The following is a 25,341-nucleotide window of genomic DNA, read 5'->3' as shown; positions in this document are numbered from 1 at the left end:
TTTTGGAAAAAAAGCTGCTCAAATATACATGCAGTCTCATTGAATCAAAAGGTATTCCCATTAAAGACTTTAATTATTACACAAAAGAAAGCTGATTGGGTGCAGTCAAATCAAAACATCCCATTCATTTACACAGAGTAATCTTTTAAGTAACAACACATGCATGAGGACACAAGTGTTATGGGGAAAGAAAAACTAAACAATTCAGATATTTGATGAAGGCTGTCTCACATCCAGCTAAGAATCAGTAAGCCAACTAGCTCAAAAATTATTTTGAAAATTGGCCAGCCATTTTTGCATGGAAATGGCTAGTTGTTATAGGGGTTGACCCAGAAGGCAAAAAATACTCTGGACACAAAGGTTGTCCTCTAGGATATCTTCTTTCTTTGCTGCTGCACATAGAAGAATCTTATCTGGATGAAAAGATGGGCATGTGAGTTTTTACATATATCACCGTTTTCTGCTGGGGGTTGGGGCCTGTCAAGAGTGGAAGACCTCAAGGACTCTTAAGCTTTAAAGTATAAGAAGAGAAAATAAAAAGCCTTTGACCATCAAAAGCTTGGAAAAATGAGGCATGCTTGGCAGCTGTCTAAATTAATTCAGTGTTTAAATGATGAGCTTGCAGCTGCTTCAGGGTAAGAAAGCAAAGAGAGGGAGAATTCCTCACCTACCATTGTATTACGTTAGACACATGCTTTCAGATTCTTGAAGAATGTTTGCATTAGTTCAAAAAGACTGCTTCTGAGTTTTACAAATTAGTTAGGCAGTTTTAGAAAGTAGTTTTACATTAAGCACTTAGTATAAATAAGAGTGCTGCAATGGGCCCTATGTATAGCAATCTTATATAGAGAGAATATATATAATTATTATATAATGCCTTAAATTATGATAAAATATTATGCCTTTATTATAATTATATCCTCTCTGTATATAATTTCTATACATAACATATACTTTCTATATATAATATAGAAAAATATAATATATATATTTCTTCCTTCCAAAACTGCCTCTGTCTCACCGTAAGAGATGTAGAATCTGGCTCTAGACATTAAGAGTTTTAAAATACAGAGACATCAAATGTTAAAGAAATTTATTTTTTATTTCTATTTCTTATTTCTATTTTATTTAATGTAGTTTTCTAATTTTGAAAGCTCTTTGCAGAATTACAACCTCAGAAAGAAGCATACATTATTCACCCTGTAACTATGATGCCTACCAGGTGAGACTGATATCACTGCTTATCAATTCAGTTCCTCCAGGTTTCTTATTACAAAATCATATTTTATGTAAAAAATTTAAAATTATAACTGTTCAGGTTAAAATGTTCTTTACAAGAAACTAGACTATGTTTACCTAACAGATAATATCAGCTAGAACAGTTCAGTCATTTCTGGCAATAAAACTAAGATATATTTTCCAGATCACTTCTTAATATAATGTTAATTACTAAGGTAATGTTAATTACTAAGGTAATTTTATTCATTGGTGTTTATTATTCCACCTGAAAATCTGAACTGTGATTATAGTACATTGTAGTTGCATGACAAAGATTTCAAGATGGAATAGAAAATACAATCAGTGTATTTATGCTATGCAGCTAAAGGCAGGGAAGGGAGAAAGGGAAAGAGGCAGTAGTCACATATCTCATTCTTTTACAGAAAATGAAGGCCATACTGTAGGGGGCAATTCAGGTAGACTTTGAGATGCTTTCTCTCTAACCTTCTAACTTCTGCAACAAATCACAGTTCACAAAGGCAACAGTCTCCTTTATCATACAGTTCAGACTTCCTTTTACAACATGCTCACCCAATTCACTGAAGGATATAAAGATAACAGCCAGAATTCTACCATTTCTCTGCTTTAAGGTAGTTAACACTCCTTTCATAGAGAGTAAACCTGGTGTGTATGTATGTTTGTGATTTCTTGGGATTTAACTAACAAACAAACAAAAAAACAACAAACAAATAAACATCCATAAAATTTCCAGCCCTTAGCAGTGCTACATGAAATGCACAATTTGGCTGGGGAGATTTTTACTGAAAAACCAAACCAGCAAAATGCACAAATTCTGAGCTCCGTCACTGCTTCTGATGAAGCCTTTTAAAGCCACATACTTCAAACTATCCTTAGTCCAGCTGTTCACTATCACTGACCTTACAGTTTAAGCCCATATTTTTTGGGTAGCTGTTCTTAGTTTCTGCTGCTCAAGTCTCAACTTGTATCGTGTCTCTGTGTCTAGAGTGTTAGCTGTTAAAATCTAAGTATACCCTGAAAACGAGGAAATCTATGGTTTGCAGAGATTTATAACTTGGTTAAATTTGAGATCTTGCCTTAATTTAAAATAGCTTGAAGAACACAGAGGCACAGGAGCTTTTCAAGAAACAGACAGCTATTTTATAATGGACAAAGCCATTCACTGCTACCTAGTCCATTCTTCAGCAACAGATGAACTGCTTTGTCTGAAGTTTTTAATTCAGCATTAGAAAAGCACATCTGATCTATAATGTTTCCTCAAAACCATTAAATTTTGGTGAAGTTGTGAAAAGTTAGATCATTATAAACACTACACGAACTTGAAGAGTTACATGGTCTCATGAACCGGCAGTGTTACAAGGCTGCGTGCAGCAGGAAGCTTTCCCCAGGAAAAAGCTAAAGGACATGCTTTTTTGAAGTGTCTTATTATACGGCTATGTACTTTTTTGCTTAAAGTAATGTAAGAGAAATAAATAAAAGATGTAAGATACAAGTAAAAGAAAAACAAGCTACAGAGACAGAACAAACGAGAATCAGGAATTAGTAAGGTATATAATATCCTCTGTAAAAAATGAGTGAAAATATACATTTCATAGCTGCTACACAAATTTTGCATTCACTTTATGCCAGGTTAATCTAGATGCAAGACAGCAACCAATTTAAAGAAGTGGACGGTGGAAGTAAAAAGGTATACATAAAATTTCTTTTTATTTGACTTCTTCGTATTATATACTGTAAGGGATTTTCTTATTCAAAAGAACTTAGAGACAAGAAAGGGGCAAACATTCTGGAGTCTTTAGGTACTCTACCAGTGGATATTCCACTGATTTTAAATAAATCTGTCAGGGAAATATAATGCAAATTATGGAAACATGTTCCCTTACTATATATCATGTCATTGCTTTAATATATTTTCTTTATTTTACAATTACAGAATGGAAAATATTGATAACTGAGAATGGAAATTGTACACAACTACATGCATTTAAACATTAAAGAAAAAATGAAATACACAAAGGTCATTTAAATAGTACTAAACTTTTCTGGTCATGTACTATTTCAATCCTTTACAAGCACAGTACTATATTTCCAGCTCTGTTTACTTAGAAAAGTAATCTTCAAAACTGTGAGCCACATATGCAATGGATCCAGGCATTGCTTATTATGGGCCACCAAAGGTACCTTTAAATGAAGTCTACTGTGCCTTAGAGTTCATTTTTCAAATCTTGCAAATACTATAAACTTCCATGGAATTTGTAAATAATAATCAGATGTATAAATCATGCAATTAGTCCTCAAAAAGATAAGGAAACTTTGGGCAATTTTAATTATCAAATCTGATCAACTAGACTTCTAATGCTGAAGTTGTTATAAAATATATTTATTCGCAAATAGATCATCTCAGTATATCTCACAAAAAATACTTGTGCTGTAAGAAAGCTGCTAGTGGAAAAGGAAAATATCACTAACAAATGACTAGCAAAGTTGCTAGAATTCAAATCTAATTAATTAGCTCAAAATCCAAAACTAAAATACATTAACTTTACCAAAAGGTGACAACATTTTTCCATCTTCAGAAGATGAATGAAATTAAACTTATTTCTGAATTTTAGCACAGAAGTTACATTAATTAAAAAAATGATATTAAGACATATATATACATTGAACACATAGATGTTTGAAAATGCATTGATTTTCATGCCAGTGTACTACTGCCCACAACAATCTGCTCCCAGAGCTCAAAATCCAAATTACTGAATACACCGTCACAGAGAAATATAGAGAACTTGAAGTTTCTAAGTATAAAGGCTGGAAGATAAAATAATCTGCAACTACATAATTTTACCATGCATTCTTTGCAAACCTGCAAAACCATTTGAATCTTAATTGGCCTGTAATCTGTGCTGCATTTAGCTTTATTTTCTATAAATTTTAACCAGCAAAAGCAACTAATTAAGTTTTGCAAATATGTTTCTTAAGACATAACCCCAGATATATCAAAGCTATAATTGATACTGTTTTCTACATGGAAATAAAGACCACTTTTCAGCTTATTTTATTCACTGCATCCAACTACCAATTCTGCTGTTATTTTGAGCTTCTAAGCCATGATAGCTCTCTTTAGTATCTTCACTGAAGAAAATCTACTCTTCAGAATAAGATTATTTAACTCCAAAACTCTTTTTATATAGTCACACAGTACAGTATCAAAAAGCATCAATAGCAAGAGCAATTAACCACAAAATGATACATCTATAATATAACTCTTTTGAGACATGTTTGGGACAAGAGCCAATTAGTAGACATACTAATTAGTTTCTGTGAAGTTGAGGGTGGAGGCTTGGAGATTTCAAAGTATTTAATATTATGTTATTATAGTTGGGAGACTTTATTTAAAAAGTGGGTTTTGCAAAGTCATCTAAAATCTTAAATAGTCAAATTTGCTTGAATAGGCTGAATACTATGCTCATGGCTCTTATGTGTTTTACTGTCCCTAAATGTATTTTTAGCTTATATTAAAATTAAAGAGGCTGTCTGTCTTCAGGAGAAATCACTCCAAAGAATATATTTTCAATTTAAAATTAAAAGCTAACAAAAATGCTGTCACAGGAGAGGCTTAAGTGATTTAATATTTCTTTCAAATTCTGTTGTATGACTACCTTGCTTGTCTCAACATGTTCTGAATAATAAATCAAAAGCTGAAAATGAGAGAAAGTGATAACTATTCACCTCACAAAGGAGCTTTTTCCTCTTCTGAATGCAGAAGAAGGTTTATAAATTCTACAACAATATAGAATTTATTACAAATAATTTTAATATATAATAAAAACAGGAACATTCAAGTATTTCTAGACATACTGAAAACTACATAAAAACTCTGCTAAATGTTTACAAAGACAAGCATCTGGATGGAAAAATGGTATAAAAATCTATTGAGGACTGTTATATATTAAGATACCATCTGTGGCTCGAGAAATTTCTGAACCACAAAGCAGTGAAGGTTAAGTGAGAATATGCTGATACTTCGATACAGATAATTAGTCATACCTCTTTTCTTATTCCTATGTATCCAGTATTGGTCATTTCTGGAAACCGTATAATTGATGAAAAACCCATTGTTCTCACGAATGAAAGCTATTTTGTTGTCACACAGACCTATTATGGACATTCTCAAATTTAACGAGGTGTACAAAAGTAGAAAGATAGGGTACTTTCATGCTCTATACCTTAACATTACCTTTGATACTTTGAGACCGTGCAAAAATTCATGATGTAGGAAAGAGTGGAATTAAAGATGTCTAGTTTACTATTAGTTATTCTTGCTTAAGCTATTTATTAACAGCTTTTACCCACCCACATCTCCCAGTTATACTATTTCACCTATGTTTTCTTCTCAGAATAGAGAAATGTAACGTAGGAAATGAAGAAAATGAATAAAAAATTCTTTAAACAAAAAAAGAAATCATCTTTTTGTAATTGAAACAATTTTGTCAGAGTCTCTTCAGTTAATCACTGTAATAAAATGCTGCACTGTGAATTCACATGTGAAAATTAATATTTTAGGGTAATAGAAGTACCTTAGTTAGCCTTTGCATAATGCCTATTTTGTACGCCTTTTTTTTCTTGCAGCTACATATATTTGCACATGCATTTTTCATGCCAAAATAATCAGAATAGCTTCTGATCTACATAAGAAATACCTGTCTTTGCTATTTAAGGGATAAAATATTTCCAGTGTGTGAATGTGTATATGCACACTCACATGCATATAGAAGTAGCATATACAATGAGGGATACAATATCTCTGGTTTATATATACTAATACATATATACATGTATATGTAGCATACATAAATACTAAAACTAAATAATAATTCAGTATGTATGTTACATGTGTAGCATATATAAAGAATTTATAGAATCCTATTTACTCTCTTGTAGATACAAACTATATGCCATTGTTATTTTGAGATGATGAAACAGAGGTATCTTAAAATAGGCCATTATTCTCTCATAAACATATATTTGCAGTTCATGTTAGATTATACTTCAGTTGACTGGCTAAAATTAGATGTGTTTATTAAGCCAAACTTTTACTCCAGTGTGGTTATTCTTGGTAATGTGACCTGAATTTACCTTCAGGTTCTGTTAAGAGGGAATTCACTTAATTAAAATTACTCCTCAGATATAATTACTAATGAGGTGGGCATGCAAGCATACTTCAAGAAGAGAGAGCTACAGGGTTCCAATTCTATTTGTAGAGACACCGTACAACTATGAATTGTAGGTTTTATAGCTGTTAACTTCTTTCATAGAGACTAATAATACTAAAATCCACAGATTAAAAATATATTATAAATATGCTGTTTTGTAGTCATACTCTCCTTCACGTTTGCTCAAAAAGTACCGATATTTAATAAAATTTCATGAGTGTATAAAACTGTATTATTAAACTGTCGGCATTTAAAATCACATATCCATTGCCGTAGCTATTGTATATGTTCACAGAACATGAACAAAGCCAAAGTTAAGGCTAAACACAGAAGAGTTGTTAGAATCAGGAAAATTAGGATGAACATGAATGAATAATTAAAAACTGAGTTTAAAAGCCATGAATACAGAAGAGAATGATTTTGAAACTGAATTTAAGAGAGACGGGAAAAGACTAGAAATAGCAAAACATCAGATGGCAGAACATGGAAAGCACCTGGTAACAGAAAAGATACAGGAACCATGCAATTAGGGATGTGAATAAGAATAAATGAGGTCAGAGAAACAGTGAAGCTAATTTTTAAGATCACAAATACTGGAAGTAAACAGAATGTGTTCTGGAAAGGAATGAATAATTATGGGTAGATTAAAAAATATTTTAGAAAAGATAATTATATTAGAAACTGAAAGGGCATAAAAAGGCTGGAGTAAAAACCAACATATAATGTGCAGAGGAATTAATTCCTTCTTCTTCACAATATTTGCAAATGCAATGCCGGTGGGAAAACCATATAGTCGCTTATTGGTTATCACACTCCAATACCTTTTAGAACAGACAAAATGTAGTACACTTTCTATTTCTCGATGCTAGGGCCAAATTCAAACTCAACAAGTTATGCTGAATAAACTAATATTAAGTAATAGGAAAACTGCATTTCCCCTAATGGTACAAATAACACACATCAACTTCCATTCAGTTGTTCATTTCTGCTAGCTTATTTTGTCTGCATACAACTTCATTAAATGCTGCTAGTGAAAAATATATATAAACTGTTTATAATTACTTTTTATATTGGATTGAATATATTGAATATATATATTCATAAATATATATTATATAACATATTACAATATATAGTATGTGTTATATATATAACATAAATATATATTGCCATAAATATATTTATGGAAGTATATATATATATATTTATGGTAAACATAAATATATTTATGGTAAATGGGACCACATCAGGCTGGCGGCCAGTCACCAGTGGGTCCCCCAAGACTCCATTTTAGGGCCAGTTCTCTTCAATGTTTTTTGGATGTAGGGTGTATTTTGGATGTAGGACTAGAAGGTGTTTTGAGCAAATTTGCTGATGACACTGAACTAGGAGGAGTTGTTGACTCTGTTGAGGGTGGAAAGGCCTTGCAGAGAGATCTGGACAGATTCGAGAGCTGGGCGATCACCAACCACCTGAAGTTTAACAAAAGCAAGTGCTGGGTCCTGCACCTGGGATGGGGCAACCCTGGCTGTACGTGCAGACTGGGCGATGAGACGCTAGAGAGCAGCCCCCCCCTCAGAGAGGGATCAGGGGGTTTTGGTTGACAGCAAGTTGAATATGAGCCAGCAGTGTGCCCTGGCAGCCGGGAGGGCCAACTGTATCCTGGGGTGCATCAAGCACGGCATTGCTAGTTGGTCGAGGGAAGTGATTGTCCTGCTCTACTCTGCGCTGGTGCAGCCTCACCTCGAGTACTGTGTGCAGTTCTGGGCACCACAGTGACCACAGTGAAAAAAGGACGTTAAACTGTTGGAGAGTGTCCAGAGGAGGGCTACGAAGATGGTGAAGGACCTAGAGGGGAAGACATATGAGGAGCGGCTGAGGTCACTTGGCCTGTTCAGCCAGGAAAAGAGGAGGCTGAGGGTCTTCAGCTTCCTCGCGAGGGGCAGTGGAGGGGCAGGCACCGATCTGTTCTCTTTAGTGACCAGTGATAGGACCCGAGGGAATGGTGTCAAGCTGCGACAGGGGAGGTTCAGTCTGGATATCAGGAAAAGGTTCTTCACTGAGAGGGTTGTCGCGCACTGGAACAGGCTCCCCAGGGACGTAGTCAGGGCACCAAGCCTGTCGTAGTTTAAGAAGCATTTGGACTTAGCTCTTAGTCATATGGTCTGAATTTATAGGTAGACCTGTGTGGTGTCAGGAGTTGGACTCGATGATCCTTATGGGTCCCCTCCAACTCGGGATAGTCTATGATTCTATGATATTGGACATGTACGCTGTTATCGATAACCCTATGTTCAAGAGACTCACTGGTATAGGATTAGCTTAAGTGAACATTATTTAAAGTCTAGTATGTTAACTCTGTAAAATCCGTATCACAAAACAGAGAAATGACTGCAGGGCTAGGAATTACCCACAAAATAATGCTACACTGAAGCCTGACGTGAAGCCTCTGATTCTGAAATCCCAAAGCAAATCATTCAGTGCTGGGTAACACTGTCCCTCTGTTGGCCACGACTGCATCTGAAATTATTTAAATTCACATCTACTGAAGTTTATCAGCCTAAACGTTAAAAGTAATCCTACACATAAACATTGTATTTCATGTACCAGAGAAAAACGAAACTATAATTCCTGTCAAAAGAACAAAAATCTACAAGATATTGAAGGCTTGATTTTTCATAATTTAAATATTTACGGCAGCCAGACTCACATTTTGCTTTTTAAATAGCCTTGTCAAAAGCCTGTTTACACTAGTACCAGTCTCCATAGATAGATTTTGTTTATCTCATTTCATATTTACGTTTTCAATATATTTTAAGAAGTTGTTTTCTAGGTACTGCAGTGTTTAACAACTTAATTTTCTTTTTCTTTGTACCTGAACCCATCTAAGACATTATCTTTTACATCCTACAGAGTTCAGGCAGTAGGTAGCAAGTAAAAACGAAAACAGTAAGATGAAAGCTTTGCTTGGGATCAATATTAGAAACTGCTCTGAAAACCATTAAAAAAAAAAAGTAAAATAAGGAGTCGTCATTCTTCTTGGTCAGGTGTTCAAGGAGATGAAGGGATGCAACAGAAACAGAAAGTTTTTCCTAAATATAAAACTGAAGCAAAAGGGTAATTTTAAGTGGAGATTTTCAAGTGTCTCAGAAAATTAAGGATCCTTTTTTTTCTAAGTGTGAAGCTAGACAGACTGTCTCATTACAGAGATTGAGTACAAGACAAAATACTTGTCAACTTATTTTCTCTTGGGTCTTAATACAGTGAATTGAAGGATACGTATTTGAGAATTGCAGCCTATTATCTGCATGAGCTTATGAACACTTTCTAAGCAAGCAAGGGAAAGGAAGGGAACTCTTTGCCAGAACTACCAGAACTGCTAGTCATGTTAGTAACAGCTTTTTAAAAGGCTTAACTTCAACCAAATGAGGATAAGCACAGACCACAGAGCAAGAAGGCATTGAGTGAATTGGTTGGTAGAACAGATTTGCTTTGAAGCTGAGATGCATCACAGTTAAGCAAAGTAAGACTTGTCTGGCCAAAATTTGTGCAACTAAAACGGTAGGTCTTGCTGAGAAGAATACTTCTAAGTAACAAATAGATTAAGATTTCACAAAGGATTTAAAGACAATTGCACACAGGTTCTGAAGGTAAGTGTTAAGGATCAGAGGAGCAACAAGGAGACAGATAAAGTGAAGCGAAATGTTATAAAAAAGTCATAAGGGTAATAATATAAAAGACTTTGACAGATGACGGTGTAACAGGATGCACTGAGAAAATAGGCTATACAGTGCTTCAAGCTTTCAGAAATTAAAAAAAAAAAAACCACAACAATATTTTACATAGCATGATTCATTTTAAAGGCTTGATGCTGCCACTTGCAATGTCAAATGAGGTAGAGGAACTTTCACAAAGAATGCCTGTTTTTCCTGAGTTTACAAATGCTGATGAAGAGAAGGAAAGTGTGAAACCCATAAAAACACAGCGTCCTACTGCGACCATGGTCCAGGAAGTTTGGGATTTCAAGAAACTGATAGAATAGAAAGGGGTTTTTGAGCTGTTTTTCTCCAACAACTTTAAAATTTCAGTGAAGGTAGCTATTAAGGAGCAGAGACACTGAAGGTGTACTCTACTTGTGTTGCCAAGTTTTCTATATACATTAAATGTTGATGCTACCTTATACAGAAGAAACAATGAGTTTCAGAAAAAATATTATTCCTTCTTGCCAACACAGAGCTTTATAATCATAATTCATTTCATCTTTACCACTGACAATTGACATATGCAGGAAACATATGGCATTAACGGTAAAATTTGAAGGATAACGTTCAAAATCTTTGGAAAGAAGTCTTATTTATTTTTCTTCTGAGTTCCAGTTGGCTCATGCTTAGATTACAAAAATCTATTGGGACAATCCTCCCAATGAAAAACTTTAAAAACATCACCCAATTAAACACAATGACATTTAAGATAAATCTTAGCAGCTAAAACCTCTGGAGAGTAACTGCTATAAAACTTGTTGATAATTTCTATGCATGATCTTTGACTATCTTGGGGAAACGACAATATTCAAGTCCTGTACGATGACAGTTTATAGCAATGGAACAAATGATTTGTACTTTTCAACAGACCAACATAGTGAAAATCTTGCTTCTCAGTGATAGCACCTAAGATACCTTTGAAACTGGCAGATCACATTATAAAATATCTACTATTTTCTTCCTTGGGTAACTAGATGGAAATGAGGCACAACTTTCTAAAGGTCTGAAAACCGGAATGCAAGATGAGGATTGAATAATAACAACATTTTCTTAGCACATTTTCATAATTATTTTTTGAAGAATCAACTTTAATTATATGAGCTTATACATTATGTTTGATGGTAGGGATGTTGGCAAAAAAAAATCAGTTGCAACAAATGTAGCTCAACAAAAAAAAGCTCTATCATGACTTTTCATTCTTATGAATTATCAAGTTTAGTATTTAAGTAGAAGAAATCAATTATACCAGTTTTAAATGCCTTGTTTAAATGTTGTATTAATCACCACTGCAACACATTTGATGTTAGTATAATGTAACAAGGCTCATGCAGATGTATGCAGTATTCTTTCTTAGAATATTTAAAGGAAGTCATTATTCAGTAATGACTGAATGTAATGACCTGTCACTTGAAGAGTAGATTCAGAAAATGTTGAATAAAAGTGTAAATTTGAAATATATATATATTTTTTGAGGTTAGACAGTATTAAGTCTCCACAGGAGAACTCACACTGTAGTGCCAAATAAGTACCCTTTTTTTTTTTTTTACCTAAAAAATAATGAACATATTACACAATATTTGGCTCTCACACTTGTCAAATGTTACAAACATCTAACTCCTGAAAGGCTCATTGTGAGGACTGCTTGAAATAAATTTCATTAAACTACTGAAGCTATTTAAAAGTAAGAAAAATAAAAATAAAACAAACACAAATCCCTACCCTGAATGTTGGCATGGTGCCATTTGTGATAAAATAACCAGCTGCTGTCATCTAATAGTCCAGGTCATATAAATAATATTAAATTTAATGTTTCCTTTCTCTTCTTTCTCAACTGTAGTAGTCTTCTGGAAAATATAGTTTTCTTTAAAAGTTATGCAGGGTGGGAAATGCAACAGAAAACAAATGGTTCTTGTTCTTCTATAATCAAACCTGAGACAAAAGTTTAATAACAATTATATGCCAATACAGCTTGTGTTTGGTTTGTATTTTTAGTACTCTTTAAAGTCAATTTATGTACTATTTTCAAAAATGAATAAAAAAGGAAGAAGATAATTCTAAAACGGCATCAATGTTTGAATGTTGTTCATCCCCAGCAATCAGCATAACATCAATTGCCAGCCATGCTGAAATACACAGCAAAAAATAAACACTTAACAAATGCTTAAAAATGAAAAAAAAAAAAAAGGAAAAAGGAAAAAAAAAGAAGAAAGAAAAAACAAAATTGAAAAAGTGGGCCATCAAGATCAGATATAAGCAAAATGCACACACTTCATTCCAGGCAAAAGCTTAATAAAACAATTCTTAAAACAAATGGCAATATTGACAGACCTGTGGAGGAACCTGCCTCCTTTTTTGGTCAGGGGATGTGACATACACAGCTTGTGCATATGCATAACTTTTGAACCGTGGTTTTGGAGAAGGTGAAGGTCCCTGGGGTACATTGACTGTAATCTATGAAAAAATTAAAGGTGGAAAGAACAGGCATATGAATAGGAACACAGACTTTAGAATTAAACCAAGGTTTTTAAGAGTAAATATAGGAAGGGTATCAGCAGTTATATTTTTCAAGGACAGTGCTAGTATTTACAGTCAAAATTGGGCTAATATTAAGGAAAGGAAAGCTCTCATTTAATTGACAACCCACCCCAAATGATACAAATTTTCAGGACTCGATCCCAGCAGAATACCAATATGAACTGAAGGTTCTTTATAACTAACCATGAAAGGCTGGAGAAAAAAAAAAAAAAAAAGTGATCTTGTAATAAATCCTGAATAAACAAAGCCAATACTCATCTGCTCACCATGAGCAGATGAAAATCCCAAAAGCAAGACAGAGATTAAATTCAGAACAAGTATACTAGGCCTAAAATCCACTAAATGTTTAAACGGAGACTATTTGGATTTCAGTCAAAAACATAACTGATACAGGAAGCTGTATCATTAACTTCATATATATATATATTCATATATATGTTCATATATATTCATATATAACTTCATATAACTTATATTCATACGTAACTTCATATAATTAACTTCAGGGATTACGTGACTGTTCTGAGAGTCCGACAGTGAGCTGAGAACAAATAGTCTTAAAATACAAGTCAGTGTAAATGAAATATTAAAAAAAAAAAAGTAATTAAAAATGTGTCATGAATATGGAGAAACGGCAATATCTACTCTGTAAAAAAGGCAAAAGGGTCTCTAACATGTCTGTTTAAATGGAAAACCTCATCCAGATTTTGTGTTCTTCCTTCCACATTCAAAACACCTAGTGCTGTAAAAGAGAAGTGCAAAGCAAATATTTCATTAAAAGTTACTTTTTAAACAGCTAAGTGCAAGGTGAAAAGCAATACAAAAGTACATTTCATGCAGACAAGTACATAGGACAGTCTTTACCACAAATATAACAGCCCATGGATTTTTTTGCTTTCTATTGGACATCTAACATCAAACTCCTGGGGCACGTAAAGGAAATAACCACATTAGAGCAGCAAGATGAAAGCGGAAAAGAAGAGAGCAAGAACCACTCACTTCATGTGAAAAATGCTGTTGATGATGTACTTGAATGTGCTCCTCTCTGGTGACCCTTGAGTGCCGTGGCAGCATTTCCACCTCCCTGATGGCCTCCATGGTGACTTGCTGGGGTAGAACTTGGAAGAGGGAAGTCACGTACATTAAGATGGACTTCTTATCTGGACAGGCAGTTGCAATGTCTGGAAGGAAATTAACATACATTATTTCAGTTTCCACATTAGACACTGTGCATGAGAAAATAGCCAATCAGCTTCATGGAAAGTTGATAGACTAATGAGTGATCTATTGTCCATGTGTGTTCTCTAGAGACTAATTAGAACCTTACAACCGGTTTCAAAATTAGAGACCAAACTTGCATATCAGTAAGAAGGAGCCAAAGTTTAAAATGGTAATTTTGTTTTCTCATTCAACATGAAATTTCCTCCTGTATTTGTTTAGTCAAAATGCACACAGTATGCAATTTGACAGCACGATCCTCGTTAAACAGGACAAGACATAGGAAAAGCTGCGTTTTCTTCTGATGTACAAATACTGATATTTTTTTTTAAAGGACAATCTCATTTTCAAAATTGTGCTTTGTATGTTCTCTTCATATCATTTAATCATTAGAAACAAGTTAAAAAAAAAAAAGACTTATCTAGAAAGCATGTTCATCCAAAACAAGTAGTGAAGCCAACCGCTAATATAACTACATAGCTCTTATATTCTGCACAGTCATATATTCTTCCCGAAGCCCATGAATGACACCTAAGGAACATTGTATCCACAGACATTACAATACATATTAGAACAACTCTATTAAAAGGGTACCTATAAACTCTGTGTGGACTATAGCAGTAAGTACAAGAAACTTTGCAGGAACACAAAGGTGATTTCAGTTTTTTCACATATTATATATATATATATGTAATCATGTTTTGGTCTGAGTCATACATATATATACATACATATATATACATATACATCTGAGTCATTACATATATATATATAATCGTGTTTGGTCTGAGTCAACATTTGCTGTGATTTAACCTCAGTAGACAGCTAAGCGCCGCAGAGCAACTCGCTCACTACTCACCCCACACCCAGCTGGATGAAGGGAAGAGAATCAGAAGAGCAAAAAGTTAGAAAACTTGTGGGTTGAGATTAAGATAGTTTAATAAGAAAGAAAAAGAAAATCAGAAAAGAAAAAACACAACCAAAGGGAAAAAAACAAGTGATGTACAACGCAATTGTTCACCACCAGTTAACTGATGCCCAGTCAGTCCCTGAGCAATGGTAGCCCCCCAGCCAACTCCCCCCAGTTTTATTGCTGAGCATGGTGCCATATGGTATGGCATATCCCTTTGGTCATTTGGGATCAGCCATCCCAGATATGTCCACACCTTCCAAGTTTCTTCTGCACCCCCAGCCTACTCACTAGCTGGCAGCTTGGGAAAAGGAAAGACTTTGACTCTGTGCAAGCACTGATCTGCAACAACTAACATATCTGTGTGTTATCAGCACTATTCCACTACAAAGCCAAAACATAAAACCATTCAAGCAACCAAACCAGCACAACATGTCAATAACAATTTTTAAAAACAAAACAAAACAAAAGCATGTAAGTTACACAGTAGCTCTTTGAAGGAGTTCTTCTGTTATTTGGCATGAAAGTTTACCTCCCATACTTTGTCTTGTGAATCAAATGTAAAAAGACTGTTGTACAAGAAATTTATCATTAATTCCATACATGCTTAACGTTAAGTGCTAGCAGAAACACAAGAGCTCTGAGTTTTTACTGTACAGGTTGCCTCAGAGAGCCTGTGGAGTCTCTCCCTCCTTGGAGGTCTTCAAAAGCCACCTGGACACATCCCTGGGCAATCTGCTCTGGGTGTCCCTGCTTGAGCAGGGAGTTGGACCAGATATCCTCCATAGGTTCCTTGCCACCTAAACTATTCTTTCGTTCTGTGAAATCAATTTTGGTTTAGCTAAGACTTCAGTACAGAAAAAAAAATAAAGTAATTAACGTATTCTGGCAGACTCAATAATACATCTCATTCTCTCTTCCCAGAATGCAGAATACTCCACATATATTTGGAAATCAACAAAAGATACCTGGTCCTACAGGTACGTCCTATCAGTATTTTTGGTTTCAATTTCGGACTTATCTTTAAATCTTTATAAATTATAAAAGAAATTTGAAAACTTAATTCTACATAGAAGTGGCTGGAAAAAATGGCACAGTTCCCAACCCCCCCACCTCCTCACCCCCCTGTCCCTCCCCCCATCTTATTATCTCAATAATATCACAGTATACAGAATATGCTCATTTTAAAATATACATGACGTAGGCTTCATTTCTATGACACTGTTTCAGTGCTGGAAGTATTCTGCTGTGACCACTATCTTGTCTTCTCATTAATATTTTAAACAAAAAGAAGTGTTTAGTTCTCCTCAGTGTCTACTTTTAATTGATGCTTACAAGAATATCCATGTCTTTATAAATACAGCAGTATACTCTGAAGGAGAACAAACATTTGTGCCAGCTGTGATTCTTCCATTTGTTGTTCATTATTTTTCATTTCAGCTGTTCTAGCAATCAGATAGGTAAATAGCTTATTATTTATCTACACAACTACCTCACACAATAAATAAAGCAAATATCTTACAAACAATATACATGCCAAAAAAATATTTTCTTATTCTGACAAATAAAAAGCAGCTGTCAGAATCCACATACAAATAGGAAAACAAAATATTAATTACAACAAATAGCTAAATGAACATTGTTACGAAGCATAGAATTTCAAGCTGGGTCTGCAAATTTTTCTTTGAAGGCTCTTAAATTATTAGATCTAAAAAGATTTCCGTTGTCCTGTGCTATGCCTCTGCTTTCATTTCTTTTTTTTCTGACTCCTAGTCTAATATATTCTCTTTACCACCCGTTAGACTAATAGATATTTGAAATCCTAGCAGGTAGACAGAGAATAAATTTAAGTTTATGCACTTTCTTGCAAGAAAAATCACCAGTTCTTTGGTAATAAATCTGCTCTCATTTCTGGGGGAAAAATTTGCCAAGCTAACCTACACCCTCTAAAAACTAATCCCCCATTCTCAGAAAACACAGAAGATGCTTTAAAAATAAATAAATAAACAAAATTATGTAAACTATGCTATTATTCAGATTGTAGTTTTGAAAGAAAAAAGTAAATACAAACAAAAAAAGAATTATCATGGATTTTTTTTCAAAAACAAGGTATCTTCCCTAAATTCAATTCAGAATCATCACTTAGTATTTCATCCATTTTCTTGGCAGTGATCATCCACAATAGGATTTAAAGGAATAAATTCAAAAGAATAGAAACAAATTAGGCCAGAAGTCAAAAAAGAATTTAAAATGGGAAGTCTTGTAACCTTAACAAAAAATATACTATTAACACATTCATCAATCAAGAATCTTAAAGTCTTTGGAGAGCTCTGAAAGCCATTCCATTACCTTAACAAGGCAGTTGTACTGAAGTATTGGAAAAATATTCAGCATGAATTGCCAGTTGTTATTGAGAGGAATCTTCTGTTTTTGAAAAGTTTATCCTGGCAGATTAATATTATTTAAAAGAAAACTGTGAGTTTTTAGTACTTAAACTGAGATATGTTACATGAAGCACTTGGATGGGATCCACTTCACTAAGAGAGGCACGTCTTTTCTAACGGGATGGCCAACCTAGTAAGGGGGGCTTTAAAATAGGAAGGATGGGGAAAGAGGAGAGTTACAGGGACAAGGTAGGCAGCAAAAAAGCAGCTTAAGTTGGGACACGTCCAGCGGGTGCACACAACCAGGGAAGCGAGAACAGGACATGACTATGGAGGATTCTATTGCAACCCTCCTGGGAAACCTGTAGGTTCATTCACCTCCCTGAAATGTTTGTACAACAATGCATGTATGTAGCATGGAAAGAACTGGAGATTTATGCGTGGTCACAACAGATCTCACCGCAATTACAGAAACGTGGTGGTATAGCTCTCATGACTGGAATGCTGCCATGGAAGATTACATACTTTATAGAAAAGACAGGCCAGGAAGGCAAGGTGGTGGAGTTGCTCTTTATGTGAGAGAGGAACTAGAATGCATCAAGCTCTGCCTAGGGGTTGATGAAGAGTGATTTTAGAGCTTATGGATGAGGATTAAAGGGCAGGCTTCCATGACTGACACTGTTGTGGGTGTTTCCGGCCACCCGATCAGGAATAGGAAGTAGATGAAGCCTTCTACAGACAGCTGGAAACAGCCTCACAAGCACAAGATCTGGTTCTCACAGTGGAATTCAACCACCCTGACATCTTCTGGAAAGACCACAGAGCTAGGCAGAAACAGTCCAGGATGTTCCCACAGTGCATGATGCTAACTTTTTGACACAGGTGGTTGAGGAGCCAACAATGAGAGGTGGGCCACTGGACCTCACGATAACAAAATAATAAGGGCTGGTTGCAGATGTGAAGGGTGGGGACAGCCTTGGCTGCAGTGACCATGAGATGGTGTTCAGGATCTTGCGAGGAGGAAGCAGGGCAAAAAGTAGGTTTGTGACCCTGGGCTTCAGGAGAGAAAACTTTGGCCTCTTCAGAGACCTACTTGGAGGAATCCCATGGGTTAGGGCCCTAGAAGGAAAGGGGGTCTAGGAGAGCTGGTCATTATTCAAGTATCACTTCCTCCAAGCTCAAGATCGATGTATCTCTGTGAATGAAAAGGGAAACAAAGAGCAGGAGATGCGCATGAATAAGCAAGGAGCTCCTGGCAAAACTCAAATAGAACAAGAAAGCACACAGCATGTGGAAAAAGGGACAGGCCACTTAGGAGGAATATAGAGACATTGTCAGAATACACAGGGATGCAGTGAGGAAATCTAAGGCCCATTTGGAATTGAATCTGGCAAGTGATGTCGAGGACAATGAGAAGAGCTTCTTCAAATACATCAATAGCAAAAGGAAGACTAGGGAAAATGTGGGCCCACTGCTGAATGGGGCAGGTGGCCTGGTGACAAAGGACACAGAGAAGGCAGACTTGCTGAATGCTTTCTTTGTTTCTGTCTTCACTGCTAAGACCAGCCCTCAGGAATCTCAGATCCTAGAGATGAGAGGAAGTCTGGAGAAAGGAGGACTGGTTAGAGTTAATTTAGGCAAACCTGACACCCACAAACCCATAGACCCCAATGGGGTGCACCCATGAGTCCTGAGAGAGCTGGTGGATGTTATTGCTAGGCCACTCTATCATCTTTGGAAGGTCATGAAGAACAGAACAGGTGCCTGAGGTATGGAAGAAAGCCAATGTCATGCTGGTCTTCAAAAAAGGCAAGGAGGACCCATGAAACTATAGGACAATCAGTTTCACCTCCATCCCTGGAAAGGTGATTGAACAGCTCATCCTGGAGGTCATCTCCAAGCACATGGAGGCTAAAAAGGTGAGCAGGAGTAGTCAGCATGCATTCACCAAGGGGAAATCATCCTTAACTAATCTGACAGCCTTCTATGATGGGATGACAGGCTGGGTAGATGAGAGGAGAGTAGTGGATGTTTTCTACCTTGATTTCAGCAAGACTTTCGACAGTGTCTCCCATAACATCCTCATAGGCAAGATCAGGAAGTGTGGGATGAATGAGTGGACAGTAGTGTGGACTGAGAAGTGGCTGAATGGCAGACCTGTGAAGGTTGTGCTCAGCAGCACGGTCTAGTTGGAGGCCTGCAGCTAGTGGTGTTCCCCAGGGGTCACTACTTGGTCCGGTCCTGTTCAACTTATTCATCAATGACCTGAATGACGGAATAGGGTGCACACTCAGCAAGTTTGCTGATGACACAAAACTGGAAGGAGTGGCTAATACACCACAGGGCTGTGCTGTTATTCAGAGGGACCTGGACAGGCTGAAAAGTTGGGCAGTGAGGAACCTCAGGAAGTTCAACAAAGGCAAGTGTAAGATCCTTCGCCTAGGAAGGAATAACCCCATGCACCAGTACAGGTTGGGGGCTGACCAGCTGGAAAGCAGTTCTGCAGAGAAGGACCTGGGAGGCCTGGTGGACAGCAGGCTGACCATGAGTCACCAACATGCCCTTGTGGCCAAGAAGGTCATCAGTATCCTGGGGTGCATTAAGATGACTGTGCCAGCAGTTCGAGGGAGGTGATCCTCCCCTTCTACTCAGCCCTGGTGAAGCCACACCTGGAACTATGTTCAGTTCTGGGCTTCACAGTACAAGGGGTACATGGAACTACTACAGAGAGTCCAGCAGAGAGCTCAGGGACTGGAGCATCTGTCATATGAGGAGAGAGCTGGGCCTGTTTAGCTTGAAGAAAAGAAGGCTGAGAGGGGATCTTATCAATGTTTATAAATATGTGAGGGGAGGTTGTCAAGAGGATGAGGTCAGACTCTACAGTTGTGACCAGTGACAGGACGAGAGGCAATGGGCACAAACTGAAGCACAGGAAGTTGCAGATGAATATGAGAGGTCACTTTTTTACTGTGAGGGTGACAGAGTACTGGAACAGGTTGCCCAGAGAGGCTGTGGAGTCTCCTTCTCTGGAGATATTCAAAACCCGCCTGGATATCATCCTGTGCAACATGTTCTATATGGCCCTGTTTAGCAGTGGGGTTGGGCAAGATGATCTCGAGAGCTCCCATCCAACCTCAAATATTCTGTGATTCCTTAAGCACCTTCTATATAAAGAAAAGAAACTACTTTGTTGGATACAGAGCAAGGCCCTGAGTTTACATGCTCTGCTTGAAGAAGTATTCTCACTCTCTGACTAAAGATGTCTGGAGACTACCTTCTCCAGGGAAGGTCTCCACAGAACAGCCTCCCTCTTATCCTCCCCCACATCCACCATGTCTTTGTCTAGACAGTCCATTTGAAAAAGTCAAGAGAAGTAAAACAAAACACTTGCTGCTTCTAAAATACAGGCTGAAAAACCTGTCTGATATAAGAGAAACACCAGAAGAGCTAAATTCCACCACACATTTTCATTTCTGTGACATTCTGTTCATCTGGAGTTATAGTTACTTGGCTAATGAGTCCCAAAGGAGCAGGAGGAATCAGGTTTCACCATAGAACATTAAAACTGTGAAATAAACAGCAATCCACCCTTGACTAAGTGCTGTTGCCTTTAAAGGGATATTATTTGTTTTATCCAGAAAACAAATTTGCTCAATAGAAGTTCACTATAGCTTGATTTTTTATTAGCAAATTTCCTTCATTTTCCAGTGAGCATAATTACAAGCCTAAACAATTTACTTCAGTTTTGTTAACTGTTGAGGATGGATAACTACAATTAACCTGAATATTCTGAAAGTAGTTCTTCAGTAGGATACAGTGCCAAAAAAGCACATAAATAACATTAAAACGTAAGAATGGTTAAATAAAAATAAAAATAAAACTCTTCAAAAAGTGATCCACCAGCCAGCTTATATAAGCTTTCCCGTTCATAAGTGGTTATTCCTTGCCAACTTATGTTCTGTCAAGAAGCAGTTCCCTGCCAAAATTTAGAGTTCCAGTGGAAAGAAGCACTTTTAAGAGGTAAATGAAATTGAGGATGACATAAATACCTAAACAAGCTCCTGTATTGTATGTGTACTGCACACAACTACCAACAAGAAAAAAATCCCACAGTTTATAATATGGTATTATATTATGTACATACAGCCACACGGAGTGCAAATTGAAAAGATTCATCCAAATATTGCTTCCAAGTTTCAAATGCATGTTTACTTATAAACAGCATAGCCCTTCCCATTCCCTAATATTTTGCTTTCTCGAAGCTATGACCAAATAACTCTGACATTATTTGTGCTGATTCTACTCGGCTTTTGCATCAAACTAGTAGCCAAGTAACTTTGAAAGAAGAAAGCTTAAGTGTCTGCTGTGTTGCCAGAGAGTTTGTATTACTATACATAAATTGCTGATGTGGTTTCTCTTACATTTGAGATAGAAATTCTGAAACATACTTTACCTAATACAGTGCTGAGAAGCAAGATAAGGCTTGAGCCCTAAAAATACAAGAAATCCTTTGCCCTGAACAGATGTATGTAGGATTTTCAGATAATCATAATGTAGGAAAAAAATAAAACTGCAACTTTTAAATCCTATAAACTGCGTAACACTACTGGCTTCCATGACAGCAATAATAACAAAAAAAAATATCTTCCAAATATTTTAATATTACTTGCTGCTGTCCCCCAAGACATTTTGGGCACTGTACTAAAAAAAAAAAAAAAAAAGCCCTCTCTTCCATAACACTGAAGGAGACTCTCAAGGTTGATTTTTTGAATTTTCAGAGATTATACAGCTTTGTTCCCTGAAAAAGAGAGGCTTGTTTTATTTCCTCCCTTCAATCAAACAGTTTTTATTTAAAGGCTTATTAACAATATTGACACAAAACTTTTTATTAGAATTTCTGAAAACAATATTACTATCTCAATATGCAGCTGTTTAGAAAGTACTTAAAAGATGTACAACAGATAAGATAATTGAAGAAGCTATTAGATTGTTGAGATAAACAGAATCTATTGTAAAATATTAGTTTCTACAACGTAAACTCATCACACGAGGATTTGAGTCTTGCAACGTTTGTATAGAAACTCCCACTGCAGCATCAGCCTCAACTGAATTATCTAAAATAAGGACAAAATTCAAAAATGTATGCCTATTAAACAGGGCACTAATGACAGTTAACTAAAAACTAAGAATCAATGAAAAAAAACCTGTTGAGTCCCATCTTAATGTGAAAGATGAAGTCACAGATTTGGCTGCACTGGTTCAATTTTATTGGCAAGGCTCTATCATACAGTCTGTGTATTCCATTCCGCACTAAGTACTAAGAATGAATTCAAGTCCTCTTCGCAGAGAAGTAACTAACTCATTTAGCCTGCAATCTTACAAAACATTTTGCTGTTGGTGGTGGGTTTTCTGGTTTTTGTTTTTAAAAATAGTAAAACTGAATGGCTCCACTTCTTTCCAGTGACATAGACAAGCAAGGTATTATCTGAAACAGGACTAACCAAAAGTCAGGTTTTTGAAAGGCTGTTCAGGGGCCTACATGAATAAGCATGCAGATCAAAGTATTGTTTTGCAGAATAAAATTCACAGTTTGCAAAAGGAACTGGTATTAGAAGGCACAAAATGCATATAAAGCCTTGAAGTGACAGTGGAAACTTGGAGGACAGACGAGTGGTGACCTACTCATTTTGTTTCACCATTCATTTTGTTCTTTTTTGTAGATTTGTTCACCTAAAACTAGGTTTGAAACTCCCTCAAGAAAAATACATTAAAATTTCAACAGACTTTTCCTTAAGAAAGTACACATTTTAAACATTATGACCTACAGAATACCTTCAAAATGCTGACCAGTCATGTTTTGTAGGCTCTTTTGAACAAGATCACAACAACAGCTTGAAGAAAATCTTTGCAGAAGTTTAGCACATTTGTGTTTACCTTTCACAATTATGAAGATAGCTCAGGATCTGTGGGAATTAAGTGCTGTGGAATTCAAGTATATCTGGTATTAAAAAATTCAGTGGCAGAGAATACTTTAAATCCATCTGAATGTCTGTTCTGATTTGCTGCAGAAGTGCAAAGGAATCTCGAACTGATATGCAAGTACCGTCCCGGTTGAGTGAACTTGACAATACCTCTGGTTTTGAAATCTGCAAAATCAGACCTACACCTATGCTGAGCAGTTAAGGTGATCTATATTTTTCTTTAGTTTTGTTACAGTGTTAGACATTTATTCAGTAACACCGTAACTTCTGTACCTTAAACTATATCTAGCGTACGTAGCTTCTTAGCAGTAAAGGATAAAGATAGAAAAAAATAAGGTAAAAATTGCAATGCAACAAAATATTAGTTTTATGAAATAGGGTTACATCTGTTAATATTTTAACATATATGAAGTTTATTAATATTTTTGTTAGTGAGAAAAAATGGTAAGATTTTAATGGCAGTGAGTGTAGCTACAATAATTTTGCTGAGATAACGAGTAAAAGGCAATATTTAATTTTCTTGTAATAAACACTGATGTACATTGCTGAAAGCTGCAGTTCGGTTACTCAAAACCCTCAACTGCAAAGGTGTGTAGGGGGAGAACAGTTCCAACTATGCCCTACTGAAAAGTCCTGAAAATAAAGATCAAAATAATTATCCCGAATGATAGCTGGAGTCAGGAATAGTGTACAAAAAGGTAAGATTAGCAGGCACCTAAACAGTAATTTTGCTAAGGATATTTGAGAAATCAAAACAAATGGGCTGTTCCAACATATTGTACATTTGCCATTTTTCTTTTATAAATGCTTAAGCTAGAAAAGTTTTTTACTTAGGCATTGCTTATGTCAATCCCTGCCAAAGGTATATCACTCAGAATAAAAAATAGGACAACAATACTCAAAGACTGAAATGATATTTCTGCTATAGAATTTCATAAAACATTCTGTAGTTATTCTCCAAAAGCTAGACAGTAGCAACTCCAGTTGATTCCAGATTATCAGTTAATGGAGTATTAGGAACATTTTGCCTAACTGGATTGGCTGTTAACACACACAAAAAGTAAAAATATTACTGTTGTACAACTGTTATCTTAAGAAATTTAACTCCAACCACTCCACCTGTTTACATGCTGCAAAATTACATGGAAAATGCAATTTTGCTGATTCTGTGTTTGCAAGATTTGTGACATGCTATGGAAGAACTTGAAGAGCTGCATCAGTAATGTCACTCATTCTTTTCCCCTCTAGATCCTCAAGGACAACTGGTTTTGTATGAAATTTGAGAAAAGCAAATGGGAAAAGAAATAACAAAAAATGCTGAAGATAGACAACTGGATACAATCAAAACAAAGCTGTTCCTGTTTTTTTAATCGATGTATTTACTTATTTATCTATTTAAGTAGCAGAATGTTTAAGGATTGTAGCTACATTTTCATGCAGAAAAAAATCCATACTTCAAGTCAAATGTGAAAAACTGCTTAAATCTCTATCCCCTCCCCCCCAGACTCATCCTCCTTAAAAAAAATTTATATGTATTATGCACCATAGTACAAATGAAATTACCTGTTTTTCATTATTTTAGGCCAGGGTACTGTTTACAAATATAATGCACTTTTTTTTATATTTAATAGATCTTACTTTCACAAGATATGTACATTTGTTTAATTAAAACAAAAAAAAATCAAATTATCTTTCAGTATCATTGCAAGACACTAGAGAACATTATTAACTAGTATGTTTTGGTTACATATTGAAAATCTAACATAAAATTCCATCAGGAATTAATCAGTAAAAATTGTTTTGATGTCAAGTTTTAAATTTGAAGAGTAGGTTTCTTGCTGATTGTCACTAGATGCGTTACTCCTGCACCTAAATGAAGACTAGTCACTTAGTTAATATTGGCTCTTATATGCATGACTCACACACTGTATCTATCATAATGACAAATGAGGTCTTTAAAAAGTTAGCTGTAACAGACACAAAAAGACTAGCTCCTCTTTACAGGAGCATACAATTTGTAAAAATAAATCTTTAAAAAACAGTTGAAACCCAAGTGATTCACTTTGATATATAAACATAAAT

General features: G+C 35.7%; 1 protein-coding gene and 1 long non-coding RNA gene across 24 annotated transcripts in view; one reads left to right on the top strand and one right to left on the bottom strand.

Moving 5' to 3' along the window:
* DMD (dystrophin) overlaps positions 1-25,341 on the bottom strand; it is a 1,241,121-nt gene that overhangs the window by 784,386 nt on the left and 431,394 nt on the right. For 19 of the 23 annotated variants that reach the window (XM_080576230.1, XM_080576232.1, XM_080576233.1 and 16 more), the window contains 2 exons: positions 13,766-13,947; positions 12,560-12,682 (listed from right to left, as the gene is read on the bottom strand). In XM_080576230.1, coding sequence (XP_080432356.1) covers positions 12,560-12,682; positions 13,766-13,947 — 305 coding nt within the window. The remainder of the gene's footprint in view (positions 1-12,559; positions 12,683-13,765; positions 13,948-25,341) is intronic. The other 4 variants (XM_080576221.1, XM_080576220.1, XM_080576224.1 and 1 more) reach the window with 1 other exon arrangement.
* LOC308187898 lies at positions 1,163-24,492 on the top strand. Its single transcript, XR_013944995.1, has 3 exons — positions 1,163-1,222; positions 15,819-15,874; positions 23,347-24,492. It is a non-coding gene; the product is annotated as an uncharacterized lncRNA (long non-coding RNA).

This window comes from Anser brachyrhynchus, assembly GCF_964034855.1.
Source record: "Anser brachyrhynchus genome assembly, chromosome: 1".
Lineage (NCBI taxonomy): Eukaryota > Metazoa > Chordata > Aves > Anseriformes > Anatidae > Anser > Anser brachyrhynchus.
Note: the sequence above shows the minus strand (reverse complement) of the source record. Positions and strands in the feature narration are given on the sequence as shown.